The sequence below is a fragment of the Aaosphaeria arxii genome (genome assembly GCF_010015735.1).
Source record: "Aaosphaeria arxii CBS 175.79 unplaced genomic scaffold BU24scaffold_1, whole genome shotgun sequence".
NCBI classification, from domain to species: domain Eukaryota; kingdom Fungi; phylum Ascomycota; class Dothideomycetes; order Pleosporales; genus Aaosphaeria; species Aaosphaeria arxii.
The window spans coordinates 3,015,399-3,039,454 of record NW_022983474.1 but is presented as its reverse complement, the minus strand read 5'-3'; the positions used below and the strand labels follow the sequence as shown (position 1 = coordinate 3,039,454).

Genomic DNA, 24,056 nt, shown 5'->3' with positions numbered 1-24,056 from the left:
CTCGTCGATGGAGAAAAAATATCGATGTCATGATACTTATGCCCCTCCTCCTCCAACCGCATGTAACACTCCACAATTCTAGCGAACTACATCAATCTGCCTTCATTTCGCTTCCGTACATCAGTTGTGCATGTCTCTGATCGGTACGCGTGCATGGGGGGTGAGATGGGGCGTCATGCTCGACATTCCGGATCGACTTCGCCGGGTGCCCTCCACTTTACGAGGGTCTGGGAGCCCCAGACTGGCCTTAGTCCCCACGATTGTGGCTCACTATGGGGAAGCCGGGAAGCGGCGGAAAAGCTTGTTAACATATGACAGCACTTCCCGCGGCTCGGTATCTATCGATGATATAGTGCGCCGGGTTTTGGGCGTGTGCTGCCGAGGGTCTTTGTTGTAGTGCCTTAGCCAAAATGACATTGATTGGAAAGGGAAGCATATCCAACCCCCAAAGTATATAAGAATTGATATTTTTTGTCCGCTTTCATTAGACTGTGGGAGCTCGGCCGAAGAAAAATTCATCTCCGACATAGAAATCCGTGGGGGCAACATGAGCATGATTGATCAGATTCAAGACAACAAGAGTTGTACCAGCTAAGAGCTAAACTAATTACTCATGGTAGATATAGTCCAACAGATATACCCAGTGGATTGCAACATTCTGAATGTCCGTATTCATACACTACAAAGCAGTTCCACTAGGAACCCAATCCGCAGTCGCGATCCTAAGCCTCTTTCCCCAGATCAAGATGGGGATAGTCGCCAAACCAAACAATCCCATGAGCATACCAAAGATACCGAAAGGCTGAGCCGCGCCGCTGTGCTCAATCCATGTAGCCGTGAAGAAAGTCCAAGCGAAAGCGATGATAGCCCTGGCGCAGGTGACAGCTACGAGGCAGTCTCCCGAGATCGATGGGTACGATTCGATCAAGTAGTTGAACCCAACAGATGGCGCTTGCATCAAGCCAAATGCATTCATGCCGATGCCAAAGTTGAGTCCTACCCAGCCTTTTGGTGACGGGTTTTGGGCTACGAATCCAAAGGTGATGATGCCCGCCGTGGCGATGAACAGACTAGGAAGGGCTGTACCGAGACGACCTTCGGGCTCGCTAAAGCCGTGGGTGTCCTTTTTGGCAAGGCGTTTAGTCGTCCAGTCAGCGATGAAGTATGCGTAGATGCATCCCAGAGCTGTGCCGATGAGGCCTCCGGTGTTGACCAAGCCGGCTTCAGATCCCCAGAGATACGGCGGCATGGACACCAGCTGGGGCGCAACTCCACTCATAGCGACGGTTGCACCGACAAGGCCGGCATACCAAAGAGATACGAGCCATACTCCAGGAAGACGAAGGGTTTTGAAGGGCGCGGCAAATTTTGCTGCTATGCCAGGACGATACATTCCGATCTTGAGGGACCTGGCGAATGTGTATGGTTGATATGAGGCAGCCTCGACCGGGACGACCTCTGTTGTTTGAGCGTTGGCTTTCTTCTCATCGATAATAGCATCTGAAACAGCGATCGTTTCGCGTTCATAGAGTGTCTCCGGCTGAAAAAGCAGGCATAGCACAAAGGAGACTGCAGAGAGTATGACGTTTGTCCAGTGCAGCCAATTCAACCCATGATGAGCGATGTATCCTCCTGTCATCGATCCGATGATGGATCCACTAGCAAGAAAGACAGTGTAGATTGCCTTTGAGGAGTTGTTAGTCGCAGACGAGTGCTAATTGAAAGGCTTCACTGACCATGGCCCTTCCGCGTTGATGCACGAAGAAGATCTCTCCGACAACGTCGGGCGCAACAGCGTCTGCTGACCCACCACCAATGCCCATGAAAACCCTTGCCGCCAGGAGACTTTCGAAAGTCTTTGCCAAACCCGCCCACATCGATGAGAGCGTGAGTAACAGCAAGCTGGCAAGAATCACAGGACGTCGCCCAAAAGTGTTTGCCAACGGAACCCACCATAAGTTAGACGCTCCCAGCATCAGAATATTGACCTAGAACCTGTCAGCTGAGACATCCAATGAAACTCTTTAGGGTCATAACGTACAGCGAGAAGATGGAGCAATTTTGGGAAAGGCTTTGGAGGAAACCCGAACACAGGTGTCGAAGCGTATATGGGAAATGCGCTTGAAATCGAGGCACTTGTGAAGTTGACGACAAAAGGGAAGATTGACATGCATGCCAATATCCCAGCCTTCCGAAGCCATCCAAAGTTCAACGGATCCGCAGGGTCCGATGAAGGCGTAGGCACGAGACGGATCTCATCGTGTGAAGACTGTGAAGCCGTCCATTCGAGATGCTCTGTCCCAGTAAATGTCAATAAGGGGTCATATTGGGCACAAGTGAGAGAGATCTCCTACCAACTAGCGTGACAGTGCCCGGAGGTGTTGCGTTGGCAACCTCTGATTTGGAAAGAGAGAAAGCGTGTTTGAACCCCGACATATCGGATCGATCAAGACGATTGATGAGCGGCGTGATTGTGGTGTGATTTGGAGATGAAAGAGGTTCCACGCGATATTAATGTTTCGGTCGCGCCAATACATCTACACACAACCCCGTACGCTTTGTCACTGTTCCCCATGGGGTGGCTTTTGGGTCGGGATGTGGAGAACAGTTCGCTCCACCAAGAACAGACTAGGTACTACCCCAGCCAATTAAATGATTTCAAATACAGGTAAAAATCTAGATTACTATCGCTAACTTTTCTTATGACTCGGTTGCAAACCTGAGCCCCTCAATCAGCTGAACTAAGTTATCGACAAGAGGAGGGGAAGACCCGGCAGTGTCATGGTTTGCTTGGAACAACTTGACGAGACTGCTCATGACACCATCAATATCCGTTATCGCAATCGGGTTGCCCCGGGTTTGCAAAGACCTTATTGCGGGAGAGCCGCGGTCTAGAGTGATGAACCTCCGGACATCAAGTGTGTAGTCCTCGTCGAGCAAGACCATCTGCGTGTCCTCCACAGACGTGCCTGATGTCATGTGCGCGGCAGATCGATTCACAAAGCTATAACCCCATATAATCAAACCAGCATGATAGACAGAGATCGCGTTGAAGTTGCAAAGACCACCTTTGGGAAGGGCCCGGGCTGCTCGAAGTATTTGACCAGCGTGCCACAATGCCTGTCTCGCTGGGGGAGACGAGACCCACTCTCGAAGGCACGGATAGGCATTGCGTGCCTCACCCTGTCCTTCGATGCCTGCAAATAATATGATGTCTTCCAACGGTGCGTTTAGATGTATGAACATCAATTCAAGGATGATACTGCCCTCTCTGGTAGGGCAACTGATCCTATAGTCCTCCAGTGACTTGTTCAGATCTTGATACCGAGAAGGGAGGATGAGACCGTTTCTATGACTGGATCCGGTTTTGGCATTGATAGTCGCCATCTGTCTGAATTCCCAAATCATGCCCCAGATCATGTAAAGATAGGTACGATTCGCCACCTCGTGGTTATTTAGGCAGTTCAAATCAAGTAGACATTCCAAAGGCGATGGGCGTTTCAAGAGCTCTGGTGCCATGTCCAAGTACGCTTGCTTCCAGGCTATTGCAGTATTCGCACGCCATAGTCGCTCTGCACTTGGAATTGGTAATTGCATCTCGGAATAGGAGATGAGTGGGGGCTTAAGTAACGCCATTGAAGACTGTCGGTCGTGTTCGAATACATGGTAGACAAGACGCAAGAGGGACTCTTGGGCCACCCAGCTTTTCCACTTGTCGTCCAGTTCCTGGCCGTCGTCCTCCGGTCTGGGTTCAATCATTGGATACATAGAATTGCGAAAACTGCCACGGCGCCTGATCATCGTTACTAGCGGTTGAAGAAAGCTCTCCGCGATTTCCATTTTCCTGCTCATGCCACTCCAGAGGCCGATGTCCAGTTGCAGCATAAGATTTCGGAGGCTTTGAAGATCCCGAATTGAAGAGTTATCCTCTTCAAATATCTTCGCCTGGCAGGCTCTGCCCGCCTCGTGCAAAGCAAATCCCAGCTTACGCAGAGGAACATCAGGAGTTGAAACAGCGCCTGCCGCTATTATGAGTGACAGCAGTATTGGGCTTATCTCGGAAGGAGAAAATGTGGGAAGATGAAACCAGAATTTCGAATCAAGAGAAGGTGACGTAAGAAAGTATTGAATAAGGCCATCCAGAAGTTCTGTTGAAGGGAAAGCCGAAGATATGCGCCCTCTATTCGAGGAAGTGCAGGTGCCCAGTACCAGAGCGAAGAGCTTGTCTCGTGCAGTACGACTGAGACGTTCCTGAATTGCACGCCGCGATGAAAGTTGGGCTCGCCTCTCAGCATTGCCCTCCCCGTCTGCCAATGCCAGATTTTGCTCTTCAGCCGTACCGAAGTCTCGGTCACTCCTTGGTAAGTAGCGCCATATACTCCGTTTGAAGGCTTCATGGCGGACATCTACACCCTCGTGTGGATGTGTAGATGCACGCCGGTCAGTACTGGAAGGATCCGTGACTGGAGTCTCCACATTGAACGGAATGTCCATATTGTACTGATCTAGGAAAGCAACATCTAAGTCGTTCAGGCTGAGGTCCCAATTGAAACTTGTGTCCATGATTCCTCGAGGAGTCGCTATACCAGAAAGACCATTGCCAAAAGGCGGCAAAGAACGGAGATGGTCCGGAAGCTCTTCATCAAGCACTGTCATGTCGTCAAAAGAGGGCAAATGTTCCTGGGGAAACATGTCCTGAGCCATTGGTTCGACATGGTATTGCTGGAAATTTACATCTGAGGATCTAGGTCCACCTCTCGTTGTGGTCTGTAGGCCCTCGGGTGTTGCGTATGTGCTCTGTCTTTGCATTGTGGTAGAAGCAGCAGAATTAGCATCATCAAGGATTTCGGGATCATTTGTTTGCCGCTGAGACCCGAGATGCATGCTAGCAGAGGTGTTGGAGAAGTCGAGCAGATCTTGTGCGGCGTGGACATCATCCATGGCTTTGTCACATACTGCTGAGGTCTTGCAATGTATGTTCTTCTTGCGGCATCTACTACAGGGTTTTTCGTCCTCACATCGGAGATGATGTTGGGAACAAGCCTCGCAAGCCTGAACTACCCGACTCTGGCGAGCACTTTCTCTACGCTTACGTACGCCGTCGGGAGGGTTGTCATGGGCGGCAGCATGTCTTTTGAGTAAATCTCTACAAGCTCATTTAGCTCAAGCGTCAATACATATGAATTGAATGATGTACATTCTTGAAAAGCCCTTGGAGCAGGTAGGGCAGATATATGGCTTATGTCTGGTATCTGGTCCGGGATAAGTCTCTGAGCACAAACATCTTGGGATACACTTCAATGATAAGGACTTACGCGCCCGGACGTGACGTGTTAGATGGTCTGCACGAGTAAATGATCGTGAACACGTGCTGCATTGAAAAAGACGAGGCGCCAGTTCGGCTTCAGGTGTGCTCATGATGGTGGGCAGGTTGGGATCGGTCTTCGGAATGCGTGGGCGGCGTCGTCCCGATGAGTGCTGTTACAAACGGCTGTCCGTATATTGGATGGATTTCGTGTGGAGGAGGAAATCTGGGGAAGCAAACAATACGGGGGGATGAGACACGGGGAAGGATGTGGGGAGGCGAAGTCGCGCTAATGTTTGCCTAACTTTGCCACTCCTGGACCACCTCGGCTCCGCTTTTGTCCCTCCACTTCCCGATGTATTGGATGAGCGGCAGTTGGAATAGGGATATCTTGAGCGCCTCTGGATCTGGTTAATTGATTTCATATGCCGGCAAACTTAGGTAGATTTGGAGACTGACCATTATTGAGTACATGTGTGTGAAAAGAACAATTCGGAGCTCACGTGACCAGCCTATTCACACCTCCTCCTTACTTCCGTTCCATTGTAACCAAACTTATCAGTTCACGGCACAGTTTGCTTGATTTTCTGAGAAGAAAGAAACATGGTTCCAACGCCCGTCCACTTCTTCTCGCATGGCTCAACCATGATGTTGGGCGAGGAGTCCAAATCCGCGACTTACTGGAAGCAATGCGGCGACGAAGCCCTAGCCAACGGCATCAAAGGCATCGTCATGATGGGAGCCCACTGGGACGCAAGAGGCCACAACCGCATCGACATATCGATGAACCCCACACCATCCAAATCCCCCGTTGCCTACGTCCACCCCTCGAAATACGCCTCCTACGAGCTGAACCCCGACCTACCCACCGGCAAGCGCTGCGTCCAGATGCTGCAGGACGCCGGGATCAACGCGAAGCCCAATGAGACATTCGATTGGATCCACGACACCTATCTGATCCTCATCAGGATGTTTCCCGAGAAGTGTCCCCCGACGACGATTGTAAGCATGAACGGCCGCTTCGATCCCCATCTACACGCTCGCGTCGGATCGATTCTCGCACCACTGCGACAGGAAGGATACTTGTTGATCGGAACGGGCGGCTCGGTGCATAATCTCTACCGCAACCACTGGCTACAGATGCTGCGGTATTCGGACAACTTCGCGCAGCCTGTGCCCCCAGACGCACCGATGCTACTATTCCGACAAGGTGTGGAAGATGCGTTTGTGAGGAATTGCGGTGCTGGAAGGGAGAAGGGGTCGTTGACTAGAGCGGTGTGCAGAATGATGAAGCATCCGCAGTATCGGATTGCGCATGGCACTGATGACCACTTCATGCCTGCATGCTTTGTAGCTGGGGTTGTGGATGGGTTGGACAGTGATGGGAGTGATGATGGGGAGTGTGTTCTCGGGGCTGAGGATTGGGAGTTGGTCAATATGTGCAATAGTCAGTTTACGATTGGCAAATGGGTGAAGGCGTAATTATCGTCTTTTCTATCTTGTATTCAATTGTTTCATTCAAATCTCAATGTAAATCGTTCAAGATATCACGCATGATTGCTCAAATGTTCATTGTACTGGGTTGGACTCCTTAGATTACTAAACTCTATTTAATTTCTGAAGCTCAACGCATGACCTATGCCACATTCTGTGCCACAAATCTCTACTTAGGAGGAATAACCGGCAGCGTCACCGAATTGACAAACTGCGGCCCAAAATGAACATGGTTCAACCCCGCAAACCTCTCCTCTGATCGATCTTCCGGATGGTTATGCTGGAAGATACCACTGCCCTGCGTATCACCACTCGCAATCTCGAAGACCAACTTCCCACCCTTCTCCACGACAACGTTCGTGGGCCATACTTCCACGTCAACGCCATACACGTCACCCGGGATGACCGGCTGCACATCCGTGCTGAAGTAGTCCCGCCACGGAAGATACGGCCTGTGTTTCGGGTGATTGGGATTCGTCTTGCGGAGCGAGACGCGAAGCCAGCCTTTTGTTAGCGGGACGGGGTCACCTGCAGTGCCGGTGTAGAAGACTTCCTTGCCCTCTGGGGAGATATAGCGGAGGGTGAGGAAGAGATCGATGTCTGACGGGATTGAGCCTGTGACGTGGGGTGATAGAGAGACGTTCAGGTGTGCGACGATGTGGCCGGTTATTTCTGTCTCCTGCTCGAATAGTGCGGTGGCAAATTGCAAGACTTGCGGGTCGTCTAGGGTGCCCAGGGCTTTGTATGAGAGTTTTCGTACGGACTCGATGGATGGGGTGGTGGTTGAGAGCTCTTGAGTTGGTGTGAGATAGTACTGGGTGTATTGCGTGCGGGCGATTGGCCACTCGCTCTCAGTGCGTCGGGCATATGTCTTCTCCTTCTCGGCGTCGTTGAAGCCAACATCGCCTTTACGGAGCACGAGATCGACGGCCGGAAGTTTGCCTTTGACGCTCCATCCAGTCTTGTCTTCTCCCTTGAGGAAGGCGTCTAAGAAACTCTTCTGTATCTCAACCTCCTCGCTGTAGTAGAAAGGGAGATCGTGGCGACCGGTGATCATGCGAAGGTACTTGAACTCTGACCCAGCGTGGAGAAACCCTTCAATATTTCCTCTCAGATGGAGGAGAATTCCACCCCAGTTGCCCACAGAGAGGAGCGGTACCTCAATATCAGCCATATCGTACTCTTTGCTCGCATAGTACTGCTCCTCACGGAACTTGTACTTAGCGGTATCAATAGTCTGATCCTGACGATTCTTCTCGCGCTCCTCGTCAGGCAAGTCACCCTCGATAGTATCTGGTCCCCAGTTCGCCGCACTGCGTCCAGGACGACCGTACTGATTCGTAATGACCTGGCGATTCCACCAAAACTTAACAAACGCATTCGACAGAATACCACCATGGCGACAGCGATCGCGATAGTAATCCGACATGCCCTCCCAGGGAACGATGCAGGCAAGTCCCTTCGGCTTCCTGGCGGCCACGCGCCACTGCGAGCCGGCGTAGTAGCTGATGCCGAGGAGTCCGACTTTGCCAGATGACCACGGCTGCTCCGCCGCCCATTCGACGACGTCGAAGAAGGCCTCAGATGTACCGCGCGACATGGTGTCGAGGAGTCCTGGGGATTGTCCAAGGCCGCGCTCGTCGGCGCGAACGACAGCGTAGCCGTGTTGCGTCCAGAAGCCCGGATCAGGTGTCTCCCATGCTGAGTGCTCAGAATGGTGCTCTTTGTTTACTTCTGAGAAGGATTTTGGATGGAAGCTGGTGGTTTTTGGTTAGACATGGTGGATTGATGGAAGGGGAATTTGGAAACTCACTCTTTGTAGTGGATGTCTTTGCCGTAAGGGCCGTATGTCACGATGACGGGAAACTTCGCATTGGCGTCTGAAGACTTGGGTCTGTACACATTGCAGCGTACGAGTCCCTCGCTGGTCTTCAATTGCACTGTTGCGTTTTGTTCGAAGACATAGGGGAAGCTGGTCTCGTCGACCTTGTGGAGGTCTTGGATGGTGTTCGGCATGATTGCTGTGAGTTGATAATATCTGTCCAATTCGAGCTCATGTCCGAGAGGAAGTAAAGATAGCAATTCATATGATATGACGATTATTTGTTTTCTACACTATTCTTTAGCCTGAGAATTGCGTTGTCCGAAGTCGTCGTAACGGGTAATGCGGGCAGATTGTCTCCCATCGGGATGTGGAGGCGGGACAATTTCTGGTTGTCCGAATGCAACACAAACAATTGATGGATGCCATTGTACAACCACATGAATCCACCGTAGAAATAATTTGGTTGCAAGATTATTAAACAGTTCAAATAAACCCGAGCAACAAAAATTTCACGTGTTTCAAATGAATTTGGTTGACTTATGCGGATCCAAACAATAGCACTCAAGAGTCAAAATGTAGTTACAAGCAACTCAATTCAATTGAACTTCTTAGACCATCTACGTAGATTTCGGCACGCCCTCCATAGTCCCATAATCCTCCTTCAGCTCCGTCTCCCCAACGACGACCGGCTTGCACGGCTGAAGCACATACATCATCCTCGCCCACTCGGTCGCGCTCTTATTCCTCCAAGCATGCATCGTGCCCCTCTGAATCGCCACGTCCCCCCTACTCATCTGCCTCGTCTCCCCACTGTCGAGAACCAACTCGATCTCCCCCTCGATCACGACGCCGTAGTCCAGCGACACGGTCCTGTGCATGGGGGACAGGTGCCCAGGCGCGATGTCGACGAAGCGGAGGACCGTGCCGTCGGAGACGACGAGGCCGGGCGCTGCGTCTAGTTTGGGGGCGTAGGCCTCGATGTCTTTGTCGTTGTTGAGGTCAACGGGGAAGCCTTGGGTGGTGTAGGCCAGGCCGAAGAGGGCGTTGGGGATGGGCTTGAAGTTGTTTTCCGAGGGGATGGCGGACGAGAATATGGCTTTGCCGGCTTCGTCGTGCGTTGTGATGAAGCGTTTTAGGGGTGGGAGGTTGTTTGGTGCAGTCATTTTGGTTTGGTTTGACTTGAATTATCTAGATGATTGTGTCTCTATTCGAAGCTTCTGGTTTTGGAGATGAGTGTAAATGTAAATTGATAGATGTTTTACAATTTTAGTTAACTATTGGTCTGTTATGGGAGTACTAGTTATTGCTATGGTTGTTGTATCCGTTTTGCGGAGCATCCGATGTGGAGGTGGGACATTTCACTGCCCCGAAATATGGATTACCTATTTGGGAACCTCGTACATCAAATACGAAACAATTGTACCGGAGTTAACGTTCTGCAGATTCAATTGTCATTCTGTGACTATTGGGTTCCGTTCCAGAGTCAGGGCTCAGTCGCAATGGCCGTTTGCCCTAATAGAGTAGTCAGGTACGTCTGGGCCGGTTACATAGATATCTCATCTTCACTCCCGATGTGGAGAGACACCTGCTTCACCTCAACAACAAAACAGAACAACAACGACAACAGCCAGGACCTAAGCAGTCATTGCAGAGAATCTATCGCGAAGATATCCAAGGTTCTCTAATATCCGCCAAAATGCCTTCCAAGGAAGCTTCCCAGTTCGGAATCAACAACATCCCCTATGGCATCGCCAGCTCCGCAAAACACTCGTCACCGCAATGCGTGACACGCATCGGCGACAACGTCATATTCCTTGCCTCACTATCCGCCTCCAGTACCTTCAAAGACATAAGTGCGGACCTGCCTACCATCTTCCAGAACTCCACCCTCAATGCCTTCGCCTCTCTCCCCAAGCAGGTCCACTCCCAAGTGCGCGCCGCCATCCAAGCCGCCTACAAAGACGGTAGCGACATCTCCCACTCAGAAGACATCAAAGACGTGACCCTCCACGTCCCCGTCCAGATTGGAGATTTCACCGACTTCTCCGCGTCGCGGGACCACGTCCTCAATGCCGGAGAAGCCATCCTCGGCGAGAGATCGTATCCGCCCTCATTCCACAAGTACCCCATTGGCTACGCCGGACGCTGTTCGTCCATCGTACCTTCCGGAACCGCCATCCAGCGCCCTCTGGGCCAGTTCATCGAGAACTACGCAGCGGCGGAGAAGAACATCATCTTCGGTCCGTGCCGTGCGCTCGACTACGAACTGGAAGTCGGCGCGGTGGTCGGACGCCCGTTGGCAGGCGGGAAGGGACTACATGCGAAAGACGCAGAGGAGCATATCTTCGGATTGATACTTGTGAACGACTGGAGTGCGCGAGACATTCAGGGTTTGGAGATGAATCCGCTCGGCCCGTTCAACGGGAAGAACTTTGCGACCACGGTGTCGAGCTGGGTCGTCACGTCTGAGGCGCTGGAGGCGCACAAGGTCGCCGCGCCGGAGAGGATGTCACCTGTGGCGGGGTTCTTGGATGCGGAGAATGCGGTGAATTACAGAATTGATCTGGCGGCTGAGATCACGCGGAACGGTGCGGTGTCGAACACTTGCAAGGTTGGGTTCGACACAATGTACTGGACGTTCGCGCACATGCTAGCTCATCACACGGTTGGCGGGTGTGGACTCAGGACGGGTGACTTGATTGCGAGTGGAACGGTTTCCGGGCAGGGCGACGAGGAACACGGTTGTCTGTTGGAGATGACGAAGAATGGGAAGGTGCCGTGGAAGTTGAGCGATGGTGATGAGTTGAGGTATCTGGAAGATGGCGACGAGGTGCGGTTCACGGGTATTGTGGGCGACGAGAAGGATGGGATTGGGTTTGGTGAGTGCATTGGAACGGTGCTACCAGCACGCCAGGCATAGGGATGTTCTTGCGTTCCAAATCCACACAAATTATGCAGGCTTTCGGTGGAGATGTCATGGCAGTCACATTATCAAGCGGGAGGTATATATAGTATGACTACCAGTAGTCATTCCTCTGTAACCTCGACCAGCGAAACCAATGATAAACTTACTTAACAAACTCCAATCTTCTTGCGTGAATGAAATTATGCCAACTATCCATATAACCTACCTTGTAAACCAGGTATATATATACTACGAGTGGTAAGAGTATGTATATACTAAGATTCTTGTACATACACCTCCAACGCGACAGACGCGTCAGCGGCATACACGAAGTCATGTGCTCTCGCCCCAACCCTCGAATTCCCCGATTCGGCAATTCCGCCCATCCCACTCTCTCCCCATCGCCCACTCACGCACTCTCGAGGTGTCAAAAGGCAAGAGATGAGGGCATGGGAGAATTCGAAAAATGCGATGGATGCGATGGATGCGATGGATGATGCGAAATGCCATCCATTCATTCATGGAAATATACTTAATGCCGTTGTTTGTTACTTTCTTGCAGCGACAAGTGGACGGAGATACCGGAGCATCTAGGGGGTATCTATGGAGATTTAAAAATAAGAAACAAATAGATAGGTTAACTAGCGGGGAGAAGGCGGGAAAGGGTGAAGAATGAGGAGGGGAAGATGGTGTTGGTGGCGGTGATGGCGGGCCGGTGGCCGGAGTCGCTTCAAGACTGTCTTCCGGTGGAAGTTTGGCTTGGTGGTGGTTTTCAAGGGCATGCGCGGCAAATCGTGCCGAAAGCGTGGGGACGAACCCTGAGAAGAGAAAGGTGCTTATACATCGGTGGGTGTCCTTGTGACTTGACTGACATTTTGTCTGATATGGATTACAGATGGTCGTACTCGTAGTGTACATGTCTAGATACGATGGTTACGATGGAACGAATATGTTGAGTGGGTAATGTTGGTTGTTGGTTGCACGCGCATATAGGTAAACTGTAAAAAGCACGTATTCGCTTGGAGACCTGTTGGAACAATGCATGCTGTGCGACATTTAACGGATGCGGGGAAGAGAGAATGGGAGCTCTCTATCTGTGCTACTTGATCCGGTTTCCCAATAGGTGGGGTCACGACGTGATGCAAGCAGGCAAGAGAAGCAATATAGTTAGTTAGTTAGTTCCCATCCATCATTGAGCGGTGAGGCAAGATATGGGATGGGGATGTAGGGAGTACTCCGTACATGATGGGATGATTGCGTGATGGATGTTGTCTCGCGTTACACCAAAGAGGCAGACTCGGCAATTGGGGGATATGTAGGTGAGATTCCTGAAAGCTTGAAAGATGTTGAGGGAGGGGGGGAGACGGAGGAATTATCTGTAGATGGTGGTTTGATACAACTATCGAGTGGTGATGGGATGCAATTAGATATAGTCACTCCCCTACATCTCGTTCTTGAGGATTTGGTGAACTGTGATTGGCCAATCTGGCCGAGCTTTAGGCGTTTGAGCTTTTCGAGAGGGACACAGGCTATACCAGAAGAGGAAAGGTGGACGTGGGATGCAAGTGAGCGGCACGTGTGGAGTCCCCGACTATTACCCGTTCACCATACCTATTACCTACCATGTCTGCATGTCCACCATGACGGAGACTGTACAACCTCCAACTACCTCGTATCAAACAATCATCAAGAAAGAAGCATTTCACGACCAGGTGGTCATGTTACCCTATTTACTAAATGTAGCACTAGATGAGAGGGATTCTAGACCCATGGAAACCAATTCAATCCAGTAATTATATCAGTACACACATAGTTCACGAGTGATGGACCCTGTCAACTGATCCTGCAGTCCTTAACCTCTAGCGTGCCACTGCTACCAAGGTGACGTCGAGCCGCCTCTCGCGCCTAACAACTACTGCGATGCTACTACCCTAATCCTACTTCTCCTCCTACGCCTTTCCTTTCCTCAAGAAAAAGAATTGATACCCCCCTTTGCTCCTCCTCCTCCTCCCCTTCTCTTCTTCCTTCCCTCTCTTCCTTCAACCTCTCGTCAACTCCCCGTCAGTTTCCTCTCGCCTGCGTATCATGCCTACTGGGAACGCCGTACGCGACAAGGATGCCTTCCCCACCAAACAGCTCATCGTCCTCGGTATGAACACTCTCCCTCCTCCTCGACATTGTGATTCACGCCTCTCAATCCCACGTACCAAATACTGACCGCGCCCAACAGGAATATGCCGCTTCTCCGAGCCGATAGCTTTCAATTCCATCCTCGCATACTCCTCTGTAATGGTACAGGACTTGGGAATACCTGAAAAAGAGGCCGCCTTCTACGCCGGTCTCCTCGTCTCCGCCTATGCCGTCGCCGAAGCTCTCACCGCCCTTGGCTGGGGTGCCATATCCGATGTCTACGGTCGAAAACCTGTCGCCTTGATCGGTCTGGGAGGTGTCGCCCTGTCGAGTTTGCTTTTTGGTCTCGCGCCCACCTACTGGGTCGCATTGCTCGCCAGGTTTATCGGTGGAGCGCTCAATGGCAATGTAGCCGTCATGCAGACAATGGTAGCCGAGATGGTGACCAATCCCGAGCATGAGCGTGAGTGACATCCAATCAATCCCATTGTACCCTGTACATCGATCGAGCCTCAGCACTAACCAACACTCTGCAGCTCGAGCATATGCGACGCAGCCGTTCGTCTGGACACTGGGTGGCATCATAGGATCTGCGATGGGTGGTTTCCTGGCGCAGCCTGCCAAGTACTACCCTAATGTGTTCTCCCAAGACGGGATATTTGGTCGATTTCCATACTTGCTACCGAACCTCTTCGCCGTCGTTTCTATTGTTCTGGCCATTATCCAAGGCATAATCTTCCTCGAGGAAACTAACCCTAATGCTCGTCAGAATGCAGCCGCAGCAGCTACACCAGCAGCCGCTGATCACGACGACGACGACGTTGACGAAAGGACCCCTCTCAACCGAGAACACCTGCGCGTACGCGATTCTGTTTCTCGCCATTCGCGATCCTCCCACCACAGCTTCCGCGAGCGTTCCGGTTCGGTTATCGAGGCCATTCGGGAAATCAGGAAGAAGCCCTCGTTCATGGAAGACAGCATGCCCCTGCCGATTGACCAGCGATTCGACATCAGGAGGACTTCTTTCGGCACCATGCATTCCGTCAAGATTCCCCACGAGATTCTCCCGGACATCGCATCGACCCCTTCCACCCCCTCGACCGCCAGCAAGAAGCCGTTCAACTTCACAGTCATAATGCTCACCATCTCCCTCAGTATCATCGCCTGGCACCAAATGGCCTACATTACCAACCTCCCCATCTACATCCTCGACGAACCCGTCAAAGCGGGCTTGGATTTCACGGGCGGTCTCGGCTACGACATTCACGACGTGGGAACCTACCTGGCGGTCAACGGTGTAATTGCTCTCTTCATCCAGGCCGTGATTTTCCCTGTCTTCGTCCGAAATGTGGGAGTCTGGTACTCCTTCATCATCCCCATCATCCTCTACCCGACCACCTACATCCTCGGCCCCTTCATCAGCAGCTTCCCCGAGAAGTTGATCTCCCCGGGCATCTACCTCACCCTCATCCTCCAGGCCTTCTTCGGAATCGTCTCCTTCCCTTGCGCCCTCATCCTCCTCAAGAACGCGACGCCCTCTCCCCTCGTCCTTGGTCGCGTGAACGGCCTAGCAATGAGCGCCTGCTGCCTCGCACGTACCATCTCTCCCCCGCTCGTCGGCCTCATCTACTCCCTCGGCGGCAGCGCCGCCGCATGGTGGAGTCTCGCCGCAGCCGCGGGCGTCGGAATCCTGCAGCTGATCTGGATGCCTCGGGAAAAGGTCGAGAGGGTGGAGGTGGACAACGGCTTCAAGGCCGCCCTGGCGAACGGAGACTTCGACGAGGCGATCGAAGATGGTAGCATCATCGACGGTCACGACGGGAGGGTGTAATGAAAAAAATGAGTTCGACAATCAGACATAATTAGCCTCTGTAATCTGTTTTCCCCTTTCTCTCGCAAATAAAATATCAATCGGGTATTTTTTTTTGGTCATGTTCTAGACTTGCGTTGAATGCTTCGGTCGTCTGTTCGTTTGTCTGTGATTGTTCAGCGCGGAAAGTCGAGTAGATGCGATGCAGCATATCTGGCGTTCCTTACTCTGGCGTTTTTGTTCCACCTTACTGGTGGTCATCAATTGCATAGCTTGCCAGGCAGCCAGTCGGTCACCTATTCATTACTCGAATTGTAAGTTGGCCATTTTGTGCGCATTATAAGAGATACATGAACGCATAGTAACATCAGTCCGCGTCAATCTACATCATACCATTATCAATTCGTATCCTTAGGTATATTAGCATACGTTGGGCATAAATACCTGTCTTGTCTATGGAATCTTGAATGACTGGCATTGTTGAGTGGTTGGGTTGTTGGGTTGTTGCTTGGAATGGGAGGGGAGGCGTGTGGAGAGAAGCAAGTGACGGATTGATTTGATCTATTGTCACTATTGATGGAGAGGGTCACAGATAGATGTTTTCTTGCTTTATCTCTGTTTAATTTTAAGTTGTTAGACATGATTCTATTTCTTTTTTACGGAGTGCTTCGATGCTGTGCGTTTTGTTACAAAGTTTACATATCCATTCGTCACCCCGACTTTCCCTCCACGGGACGACATAAAATACAATCCACACCCCCTCAATCTACTCTACACCTCCCTCGCAGCCTTAAGCTCGCTCGTAAACTGATCCAAAGTAATCACAAATCCCTTCTTCTCCTCGCCGAGCAGCTTCTTCTCCGCGTCGGTGAAGGTGTCCAGCAGCGTCTTCGCGAGCGTCTGGGCCTCGCGCGCGAGCGGCATGTCGGCGCCGAGGACCTGGCTGGCGGTCTTGATGCCGATGTAGAGGGGGATGAGGGAGATGATCTCTGATTTCAGGGCGTTGAGGGTGCTGGCTTTGACGTGGTTGGATTTGAATTTGTTGAGGGCGATGGAGGCGCGGGCGCGGCTGAGGTGGGTTTCCTGGGTGGTGGGTTAGTAAAAAGGAAGGATATGGGGTATGAGGGGATGTATGCGTACCATGATGGAAGGATCCTGCGTGTGAGCCGACATGATTCTGTGAGCGTACTTCTTGACCTTGCCGTCGACGTCCTTGCCCTCCGTATGCTTCTTCGCCCGCACGGCAGCGAGCTCCAGTAGCGCGCCAATCACCACGGGATTCGACCTCAAATCGCCAGGCCCGACAGGCTTCCCCCCGAGATGCGTCTTCTCCTCCATCAAATCGATGACCTGCTCCGCATAGCCCAACGCCTTCTTCGTCTCCGCGGCACCCCACTCGGCATCCAGCGCCTTCTCGTGGAAGCCCGTGAACACCCTCAGCACGATCTCCTCATCGCGTAACCGCAGACCGGTTTTGTCCGCCCTCTGTAGCGCCTTCAGCACGAGATGCTGCATGCCCGCGTTGTTCAGCGACCGAATGATCATGCACTTCCTCGCGGGGCTCAGGTGCAGCGAAGCATCTTCAAACCCCTCCAGCATGCGGAGCACGTTCTCCCAGTCCTCGGGCGTCTCGCTGGAGTCCACGATCGTCTTGATGGTACCCCATCTGGAGGGCGTGTCCGTCCGCTGGTTGATGTGCTCGAGCGGCAGCGTCACGTCGCCCAGTGTGATTTCCACGGATTCGGCCTCCAGGCGCGCCGTGTTGGACGGCCGGAAGACGAGCTTGCGCTGGTCTGGGGACAGCTGTGCGGGGAGGAGGACCTTGGAGTTGAGTTTTGCGAGGGCGGCTCCGAGGTCTTCAGAGGAAGGTTCGAGGAAGGAGGGTAGGGAGCCTGGTGGTGGTTGTTAGTAATTGCGGGTTTTGGGGAGAAATTGGGGTGTTGCTCGCCTTTTCGTAGCGGACTGCATTGCGAGAATGCTCTGTGGGGGCAATTGAGTGCGTAGGCTGGCCTGGAGGTGGTTTTGAGCGCTGCCGAGCAGCCTCGCCGTATTGAATGCATGATGTGATGTGGGCGAACTTTTTGTGAGGTTCTGCGGAGTTTGATACGGAGGTTTACTGGGCTAACGCAAATGGGACAAACACGCCAAGAGCTTGGAGTGACATCTCCACTATGGGCTGGGGTTGCCCATCATTTTACGCACATTTCATGATTGTACGATTAGACAAAATCATTCGATAATTTCTTCGCGAGTATCTCTGAGATCACAAAAAACTGTATGAACAGCCATGGACAAGACTGAGGCCAGCGTGTACCTATCACAATTCATCGGAAAGAATCTCCGAATTCATACCTCTGACAACCGTATATTCGGCGGACAAATGAAATGCACAGACAAAGTAAGTTGAAACTTTGGGTCCTATGGGAATACTATGATGGAGTCATACTTCTTACGACGGCCCTCTCCACAGGCTTTCAGATTTCAATCTCCCAACCCCTTCATCTTCCATGGTTTTCGACTAACACGACCCAGGACCGTAATATCATACTGGCACTTACGTATGAGTATCGAGCACCGCCTCCCGAGACCATCAAGAAGGCTGTTGAGGAGAGTGGAAATCCATCGACGCCTGTGAGCTGGAACAGCCGCTATGTGGGTCTCGTCGTCGTCCCCGGTGCTCATGTCAAGAAGATTGAGTTCGAAGAGAGTGGCTATGGGAAGAGCAACGTCGTGCTATGAAGACGTATCAGATACGCTGGAAGTATCTTATCGACACCCGCTGTACCCATGCATGAGAAGGGAGGCGGCTCCCCTGGATGAGAACGATTCCTCACGTGATGCTGCTGGGGCATCAGAAGCGGCCCCCTCTGTAGGAAGAACATTGACTTGCATCGGTCGCCATGTCTGGGAAAGAAGTTCTTCGCAACACAAAGAACTCGATCGTTTTCTGGCTTTGCAGAAATGGTTGGGATCAGTCACATGCAATCTGGCTTCGGCATGTGAGCAGCGTTCTGCCAAAGACGTTCCGTACTTTTGGATCCCAATCATCGCATGAGACCAAGGTTGGCTACATTCTAGACAATATCGCGGCTTACTGGCTCACAGAATATTGAAATTCAGTAGTCAAATATTGAGCTAGGTACTATACAGTCATACATGAACCACAAGACGCTTGCAATGTTGAGGTTCAACAATCAATACTTCTGTGTATATAAAACCTGCATTTCCCTTGTATCGACTCCCTTGATCCCCATACCATTCTCAGTGAAAGAAAGCATCAACTCAGATCATCCTACTGCAACTCTTTACAGGCCCACGAAAATGTTGTCTACACCTCAACACTCCAATGAGTCGGCCCAGCCACTCCCCCCTACGCCATACCTGAGGCCTTGCCGGTACCACCCCAAGAAACCATGCAAAGTCCGACCAGTGCAGACATTGAGATTGCTTTCGATACCCACAGAGCTGCGCTTTAAGATCTGGGCCGAAGTCGCCCTCCCCCAGGCCGATAACCAGTCATCGCCTGTGTACCAATGGTACGACAACAAGGACCGAGCCGACCAAAGATTCCTCGACAGAGCCATAACAGCACAATGGAAATTATCCCTCACCACGGTCTGCGTGCAAATGAAAAACGAAATACTGGATCTGCATCGTCAACTCAACACAATCACGCTTATCGCTATGAGCGACATCCAACTGTTCTCAAAACTCTTGAAGTTTTCAGACGCCAACTCAGACGACATCTCCGACATTCCGTTCATGCAGCTCAATAAAAATAATTTACAAATGCTGCATTTGGTACTAGAAATCCGCGATGGGATGAATCCGCCACGAGTTTTGGCCCAGCGATACTTCCCTATTATGCTTAGTCACCGCTATTGGACAACGACGACCCTAGCCTGGAAGGTGTGTGACTCGACACCAGTCATACAATCCCAACCAAACGACAATCGGATTCTTCATTCTTTCAACACAACGGCCACTTCCGAAAATCACCAAAAAGAAAATTCGGACAAGAATTCAAAGTAATCATGCCAACATCAATGCAAAAGAATCTTCACGGGAAAACCGTCCTCATAACCGGCGCGTCCTCCGGCATTGGGCGAAGCACTGCATTCGAATTCGCCCGCACCAGTCCTTCCGACCTCAAACTTGTCCTGACAGCACGGCGGATCGACCGTTTACATCAGATTGCGGAAGAAATTCAGAAAGAAGTGGGCGCCGGCGTCAAGATTCACAGCGTAAAATTGGATGTCAGCAAGCCCGACGAAGTTAATTCTTTGATAGAAAGTCTTCCCGCAGAATTTAGAGGAATCGATGTTTTGGTTAATAATGCGTGAGTATGGTCCACCTCTTTGTTGCTCTTCGAGTGTCGCTGACGTTGCGTGACTTGCAGTGGGTTCATGTCTGGCGTTGAACGGCCTCCGGATGTCCCTCATCAAGTGATTCAAGATGTATATGCGACGAATGTCACGGGTGTTATCAACATGACGCAAGCTGTTCTTTCTGTATTCAAAGCTAGGCCAGATGGTGGGAGAGGCGATATCATAATGTTGGGGAGTATCGCTGGGCGAGAACCTTACCCTGGTGGGACAGTAAGTCGCTCTTCAGCTAACGACCTATACATGTACTGACAGCATTACAGATTTACTGCTCGAGCAAAGCTGCCGTTAGATCTTTCACGGATGCTTTGCGGAAGGAACTCATCAACACTCGCATTCGTGTCATGACGGTTGATCTTGGACAGGTCCTTACTGTACGTTCATGTTTGCATACCTTGCGTCATTCTGCTCATTGATTGATACAGGAATTTAATGATATTCGTTATCGCGGAGACAAGGAAAAGGCAGATGCTGTTTATGCGTAAGCATATATTCATTCAGATTAAAAGTTACTTGCAGACTGACCAAACCACAGCGGATGCGATCCTTTGACTGCAGATGATATTGCCGAAATTATTGTTTTCGCAGCTGGTAGACGCGAGAATGTTGTTGTGGCAGACACATTGGTGTTTCCAAGTCACCAGGTAAGGTGTCTCCTTCAGGTTAGGGATATGAAACTGACGTTGCCAGGCTTCACCTTTCCATGTTCATCGTAAATAGTAAGAGGAACGATGTGCCCTTGTTCAATGATTAGACATACATTTTAGATACTGCTATTGTCAATTTGGGTTCAAGTTTCTTGTTGAAAACAGATGTAAATGAAATCCACCGTTTAATGATTACTTTCTGCCTTCTGGAGATAACTTGAAGCGACCACGAACTACTCATCCCGGATGAACCCAACAGCACGTAGTGCTATCTTCTTATTCGCTTCCTAGCATCTCCATGTCTACCCCAGCGCCTCCTTGAACCCAATGCACATCGAAATTTCACTCCACAACCTCTGGGATCCCCTCGACTCTTCCTGCCGGCGCCAGCTTAACTTCCAGATCTGAGGCCACAAACAACACTGGTGGCAATTATCAAGCTTCAGACACGTCTATCGTGGTGACGTACAGCCCTGGACTCGAGGACTGGAAGGAACGCGCGATTCAAGAGGGTGAAGGATTGATGGTTTTGTTCACATGCGGGGTTTTCAGTAGCAGCGATCTTGAAAATACCATGAAGAGGTGGACTTCATTGAGGGCGAGTGCAAGGCGCACTCAGCTACTACCATAAACTGCTACGCCCTACGCATCTCAAGGTACAATCCGGCAAAAGCTTTTGTGTAAGTCGATTTCACCTTATTCTTACCTACTATCTTCCCTAATTTTACACACAAAGAAATGTAGCAAGCACTGCAAAATTAGGGGAAGCGGTCGGCATTTAGCCCGTATGATCATGAAAGAAAGAATCGATGTCGAGCCCTTCTATTAAACAACTGAAACCGCTATTACAGCATGTCAAAGCACTGAGTAGAATTTTTCATATTCGCCTTTTTCGAATTATTTGGTGCCTGATAATGGTTTGAAGTCAGTGAGTTCTATGCCCCAGTCGTCCATCTTCAGGCTCTCCACCACTTTCTCCAATGCGCACTTGAAATCCCATCGACCCCCTTCTGACATTGTGAATTGGCCATGGCCGCAATTACGAGCGTCAACCCAGACGCCTTTCGTATATCGAACAGATTTGATAAGGCTTGTGACCATCCGTATTGAACTCCCAAAATGATCAGTTGCGGCAAAATCACCAAGCTTTAAATCCCGAGCAAGAAATGTAGCGTGCCCAAGAACCAAGGATCTTAGCATTACGTACTCGAGACTTTTATCTGCCTCTGTGCCATTGTCTTCGATCAATGCTTTCTTGAATGCCACGAACTTTTTCTCAATAATCTGGAAACCAGCTTCGCGCTGGTTGTTGATGGCGTCTTCACAGAAGCGTTAGCTACATATTCTTCTCTCGAGTAGATTACCACTTACCAATAACCATATACGGAAGCAAGATCTTCTTGTCCGCAGGATCAATGGATTTTGTGGCACATTGCTGGGCAAGCCTGGAAAGTTTTTTGAAACTGTCTTGGATCTCAAACACCCATGCAATCCACATCCACATGAATAGTGTTTCGTCAAAGCTATCGGGAAGCCCTTGGGAGCCCTGCAGCCGTTCGAACCACGAGACTGCTCGAGGAGCCACTGATTCATGCCAGAAATATTTGTCAACAAGTTTAGCGATGTCATACAGGGTCTGGAGGTCAATATCATCAGGTACTTGAACATCGCTGCTGTACAGTATACCAAGTATGATTTGCATCGCCGATGGATCATCTTCTGGGTCTAAGAGCTGAACTGCAGCGAAGCCATGTTCTTTTAAGTCTTGGGCCTCTCTGAAACGGATACCATCAAACATGGCCCGAAAGTAACTGGAGGACGACATGAGCTTCTCCGAGGATGCCCTCAAACGGAACTCTTTGACCCTGACTTTGGTATTTCCATAGGTGAAATTGGGCGGGACTTCCAGATCTAGTGGGGTGGTTGCGATGTTTGCGGGGAGGACAAGCTCGACGTCCGAGTTGGAACCGTAATCGATGGTTATAGTTGCCATCTTGAATGACAGGCTCTGGTTTCTTGCAAAGTTGTGGCTGAGCAAGTTGCAACTAGGTAATTATGTTAGGTAGATAGAGATTCGTAGGTCGAAGTGAACACTCTCCCCCCGTAAACCTGACAACACCCAAAGAAGAACCTCGGCCTAAACGGGGTAGGCGTGACTAGATCTTCGGCCCGTCTGTAGGACAAAAATGTGAATTCATCATCTCCATTGACCAAAGAGCTTTGAGCGATTCTCAGTGATTTGCTCTGATAGTGAGGAATCCCTCGATTTATGCAATACCAATTATCTGTGCGCTCTAGATAGTTCTGGTGCCAAGTCCTTTTCTAAGGTTCTATACAGCAACCTCTAGGTACAGCAATACTACCGCTACGCAGTAAATACAGTTCAACCATATTAAACAATGGGCAGAAGACTACATTGAAACCCAAAAGCGCGCTGCATCTTTGTTTTCTACTTACGAAAAGGCGACCACACACCAGGCTCGCTTTTTACATCAGATGCCACTCGAACTGAAGACAATTATCAAAAGCTTCAGAGGTGGGCCGAATCCCAGTCAACGGCACTGTGTACAAACACAAGCCCAATCCACACTAAAGAAACTTGACCGATAAAGCACCTATAACAAGCACGGTCCGTCAAATGACAAGCAGCATTAACAACGATGAGCTGGCTATTAACAGGCCCGAAGTGACGACTATCAATATTTGTACGGAGCTTCAGAGCTACAGTGTCTCATTTTTCGAATGTCATCCTTTTAGTGCGTCGTGATAACTCAACCATGGGCAATGTTATGTAGCAGTGACATAATGAAGATGCATTTATATCTTACTTGATAAGAACGATTGCATAATTATCATTTACACGGTATCCATTTGTACGAAAAAGTTCTTTTAATTCTAAGCAGGTCATACGCTCACACCGGGGCCTCGTGCAAATCGTCTGTTCTGGTTCGAGCAAGGTGGGAACCAAATTGTTCAGATAGAACACGGTATAGTGCGAACAACTTTCGCTCTGCTCTGCCCTTCAGACTTCGCGGCCGAGTATTTACATAAAGCGATGACTCCTTTACTACATATGCTGACATTCCTAGTCTGGGACTTGCACAACAAAAGGATTGGCAGTCTCATTCCCAATGCGCATGTCTTTGTTTTAAGGTACGTATAGGCTTTATACTTCTTTGTGTCACTTGCAATTCACATTGTCATTTGTTATCCTAGCCGTTAAACAACCATGATATTATTTTCTGAGCTAACTACTTGCATTAACTTAGGCAAGCCCTCCAGATAGGCGTATAGGACCAATGATCCTAATCGACATAATCGGGATCATTAGGATCATCGCCATCGTCAGTATCATCGGTATCGTCGGGGAAATAGCTTTCATCTATATCCTCCATATCCTCATCGACATCTCCCTCAGCATCCTCATCGACATCTCCCTCAGCATCCTCATCGACATCTCCCTCAGCATCCTCATCGACATCCCCCTCAGCATCCTCATCGGTATCCCCCTCAGCATCCTCATCGGTATCCCCCTCAGCATCCTCATCGGTATCC

The 24,056-nt window shown here is 50.5% G+C and overlaps 12 protein-coding genes across 12 annotated transcripts in view; 6 read left to right on the top strand and 6 right to left on the bottom strand.

The window, feature by feature from the left end:
- Positions 1 to 588: 588 nt before the first annotated feature.
- On the bottom strand, positions 589 to 4,494 carry BU24DRAFT_383497 (MFS general substrate transporter; the record flags this gene model as incomplete). Its single annotated transcript, XM_033524812.1, has 4 exons — positions 589 to 1,684; positions 1,737 to 1,988; positions 2,042 to 2,293; positions 2,962 to 4,494. 4 exons carry the CDS (start codon positions 4,492 to 4,494, stop codon positions 680 to 682), a joined length of 3,042 nt encoding a protein of 1,013 aa, XP_033389772.1. The 3' UTR covers positions 589 to 679.
- A 1,414-nt stretch (positions 4,495 to 5,908) lies between these two features.
- Positions 5,909 to 6,787, top strand: BU24DRAFT_470201 (LigB subunit of an aromatic-ring-opening dioxygenase LigAB; the record flags this gene model as incomplete). Its single annotated transcript, XM_033532653.1, has 1 exon — positions 5,909 to 6,787. One exon carries the CDS (start codon positions 5,909 to 5,911, stop codon positions 6,785 to 6,787), a length of 879 nt encoding a protein of 292 aa, XP_033389771.1.
- A 181-nt stretch (positions 6,788 to 6,968) lies between these two features.
- On the bottom strand, positions 6,969 to 8,902 carry BU24DRAFT_470199 (X-Pro dipeptidyl-peptidase protein; the record flags this gene model as incomplete). The annotated part of the gene is made up of 2 exons (XM_033532652.1): positions 8,613 to 8,902; positions 6,969 to 8,556 (listed from the first exon to the last, which is right to left on the bottom strand). The coding sequence occupies exons 1-2, from the start codon at positions 8,813 to 8,815 to the stop codon at positions 6,969 to 6,971; spliced, it is 1,791 nt and encodes a 596-aa protein (XP_033389770.1). The 5' UTR covers positions 8,816 to 8,902.
- Positions 8,903 to 9,241: 339 nt separating this feature from the next.
- On the bottom strand, positions 9,242 to 10,049 carry BU24DRAFT_487854 (uncharacterized protein; the record flags this gene model as incomplete). Its single annotated transcript, XM_033533496.1, has 1 exon — positions 9,242 to 10,049. The coding sequence occupies exon 1, from the start codon at positions 9,785 to 9,787 to the stop codon at positions 9,242 to 9,244; it is 546 nt and encodes a 181-aa protein (XP_033389769.1). The 5' UTR covers positions 9,788 to 10,049.
- A 208-nt stretch (positions 10,050 to 10,257) lies between these two features.
- Positions 10,258 to 11,544, top strand: BU24DRAFT_487853 (fumarylacetoacetate hydrolase FahA; the record flags this gene model as incomplete). The annotated part of the gene is made up of 1 exon (XM_033533495.1): positions 10,258 to 11,544. The coding sequence occupies exon 1, from the start codon at positions 10,321 to 10,323 to the stop codon at positions 11,542 to 11,544; it is 1,224 nt and encodes a 407-aa protein (XP_033389768.1). The 5' UTR covers positions 10,258 to 10,320.
- A 1,941-nt stretch (positions 11,545 to 13,485) lies between these two features.
- BU24DRAFT_20861 (MFS general substrate transporter) lies at positions 13,486 to 15,768 on the top strand. The gene is made up of 3 exons (XM_033521909.1): positions 13,486 to 13,678; positions 13,760 to 14,122; positions 14,196 to 15,768. The coding sequence occupies exons 1-3, from the start codon at positions 13,615 to 13,617 to the stop codon at positions 15,488 to 15,490; spliced, it is 1,722 nt and encodes a 573-aa protein (XP_033389767.1). The 5' UTR covers positions 13,486 to 13,614; the 3' UTR covers positions 15,491 to 15,768.
- Positions 15,769 to 16,082: 314 nt separating this feature from the next.
- On the bottom strand, positions 16,083 to 17,554 carry BU24DRAFT_446444 (uncharacterized protein). The gene is made up of 3 exons (XM_033530770.1): positions 17,418 to 17,554; positions 16,610 to 17,361; positions 16,083 to 16,552 (listed from the first exon to the last, which is right to left on the bottom strand). The coding sequence occupies exons 1-3, from the start codon at positions 17,527 to 17,529 to the stop codon at positions 16,241 to 16,243; spliced, it is 1,176 nt and encodes a 391-aa protein (XP_033389766.1). The 5' UTR covers positions 17,530 to 17,554; the 3' UTR covers positions 16,083 to 16,240.
- Positions 17,555 to 17,672: 118 nt separating this feature from the next.
- Positions 17,673 to 18,699, top strand: BU24DRAFT_417085 (uncharacterized protein). Its single transcript, XM_033526626.1, has 2 exons — positions 17,673 to 17,867; positions 18,002 to 18,699. Exons 1-2 carry the CDS (start codon positions 17,757 to 17,759, stop codon positions 18,206 to 18,208), a joined length of 318 nt encoding a protein of 105 aa, XP_033389765.1. The 5' UTR covers positions 17,673 to 17,756; the 3' UTR covers positions 18,209 to 18,699.
- Positions 18,418 to 19,635, top strand: BU24DRAFT_20829 (uncharacterized protein). Its single transcript, XM_033521908.1, has one exon. It carries the CDS (start codon positions 18,626 to 18,628, stop codon positions 19,499 to 19,501), a length of 876 nt encoding a protein of 291 aa, XP_033389764.1. The 5' UTR covers positions 18,418 to 18,625; the 3' UTR covers positions 19,502 to 19,635.
- On the top strand, positions 19,159 to 20,683 carry BU24DRAFT_383490 (oxidoreductase). The gene is made up of 6 exons (XM_033524811.1): positions 19,159 to 19,808; positions 19,869 to 20,067; positions 20,118 to 20,228; positions 20,280 to 20,335; positions 20,390 to 20,498; positions 20,545 to 20,683. The coding sequence occupies exons 1-6, from the start codon at positions 19,504 to 19,506 to the stop codon at positions 20,572 to 20,574; spliced, it is 810 nt and encodes a 269-aa protein (XP_033389763.1). The 5' UTR covers positions 19,159 to 19,503; the 3' UTR covers positions 20,575 to 20,683.
- Positions 20,684 to 21,349: 666 nt separating this feature from the next.
- BU24DRAFT_487848 (uncharacterized protein) lies at positions 21,350 to 22,573 on the bottom strand. Its single transcript, XM_033533494.1, has 2 exons — positions 21,873 to 22,573; positions 21,350 to 21,820 (listed from the first exon to the last, which is right to left on the bottom strand). Exons 1-2 carry the CDS (start codon positions 22,492 to 22,494, stop codon positions 21,399 to 21,401), a joined length of 1,044 nt encoding a protein of 347 aa, XP_033389762.1. The 5' UTR covers positions 22,495 to 22,573; the 3' UTR covers positions 21,350 to 21,398.
- Positions 22,574 to 23,806: 1,233 nt separating this feature from the next.
- Positions 23,807 to 24,056, bottom strand: part of BU24DRAFT_457404 (uncharacterized protein) — a gene marked incomplete at both ends in the record, with an annotated part of 830 nt that continues 580 nt past the window's right edge. Inside the window, one exon of the mRNA XM_033531540.1 lies at positions 23,807 to 24,034. Within this exon, the coding sequence (XP_033389761.1) occupies positions 23,807 to 24,034 (228 nt within the window). The remainder of the gene's footprint in view (positions 24,035 to 24,056) is intronic.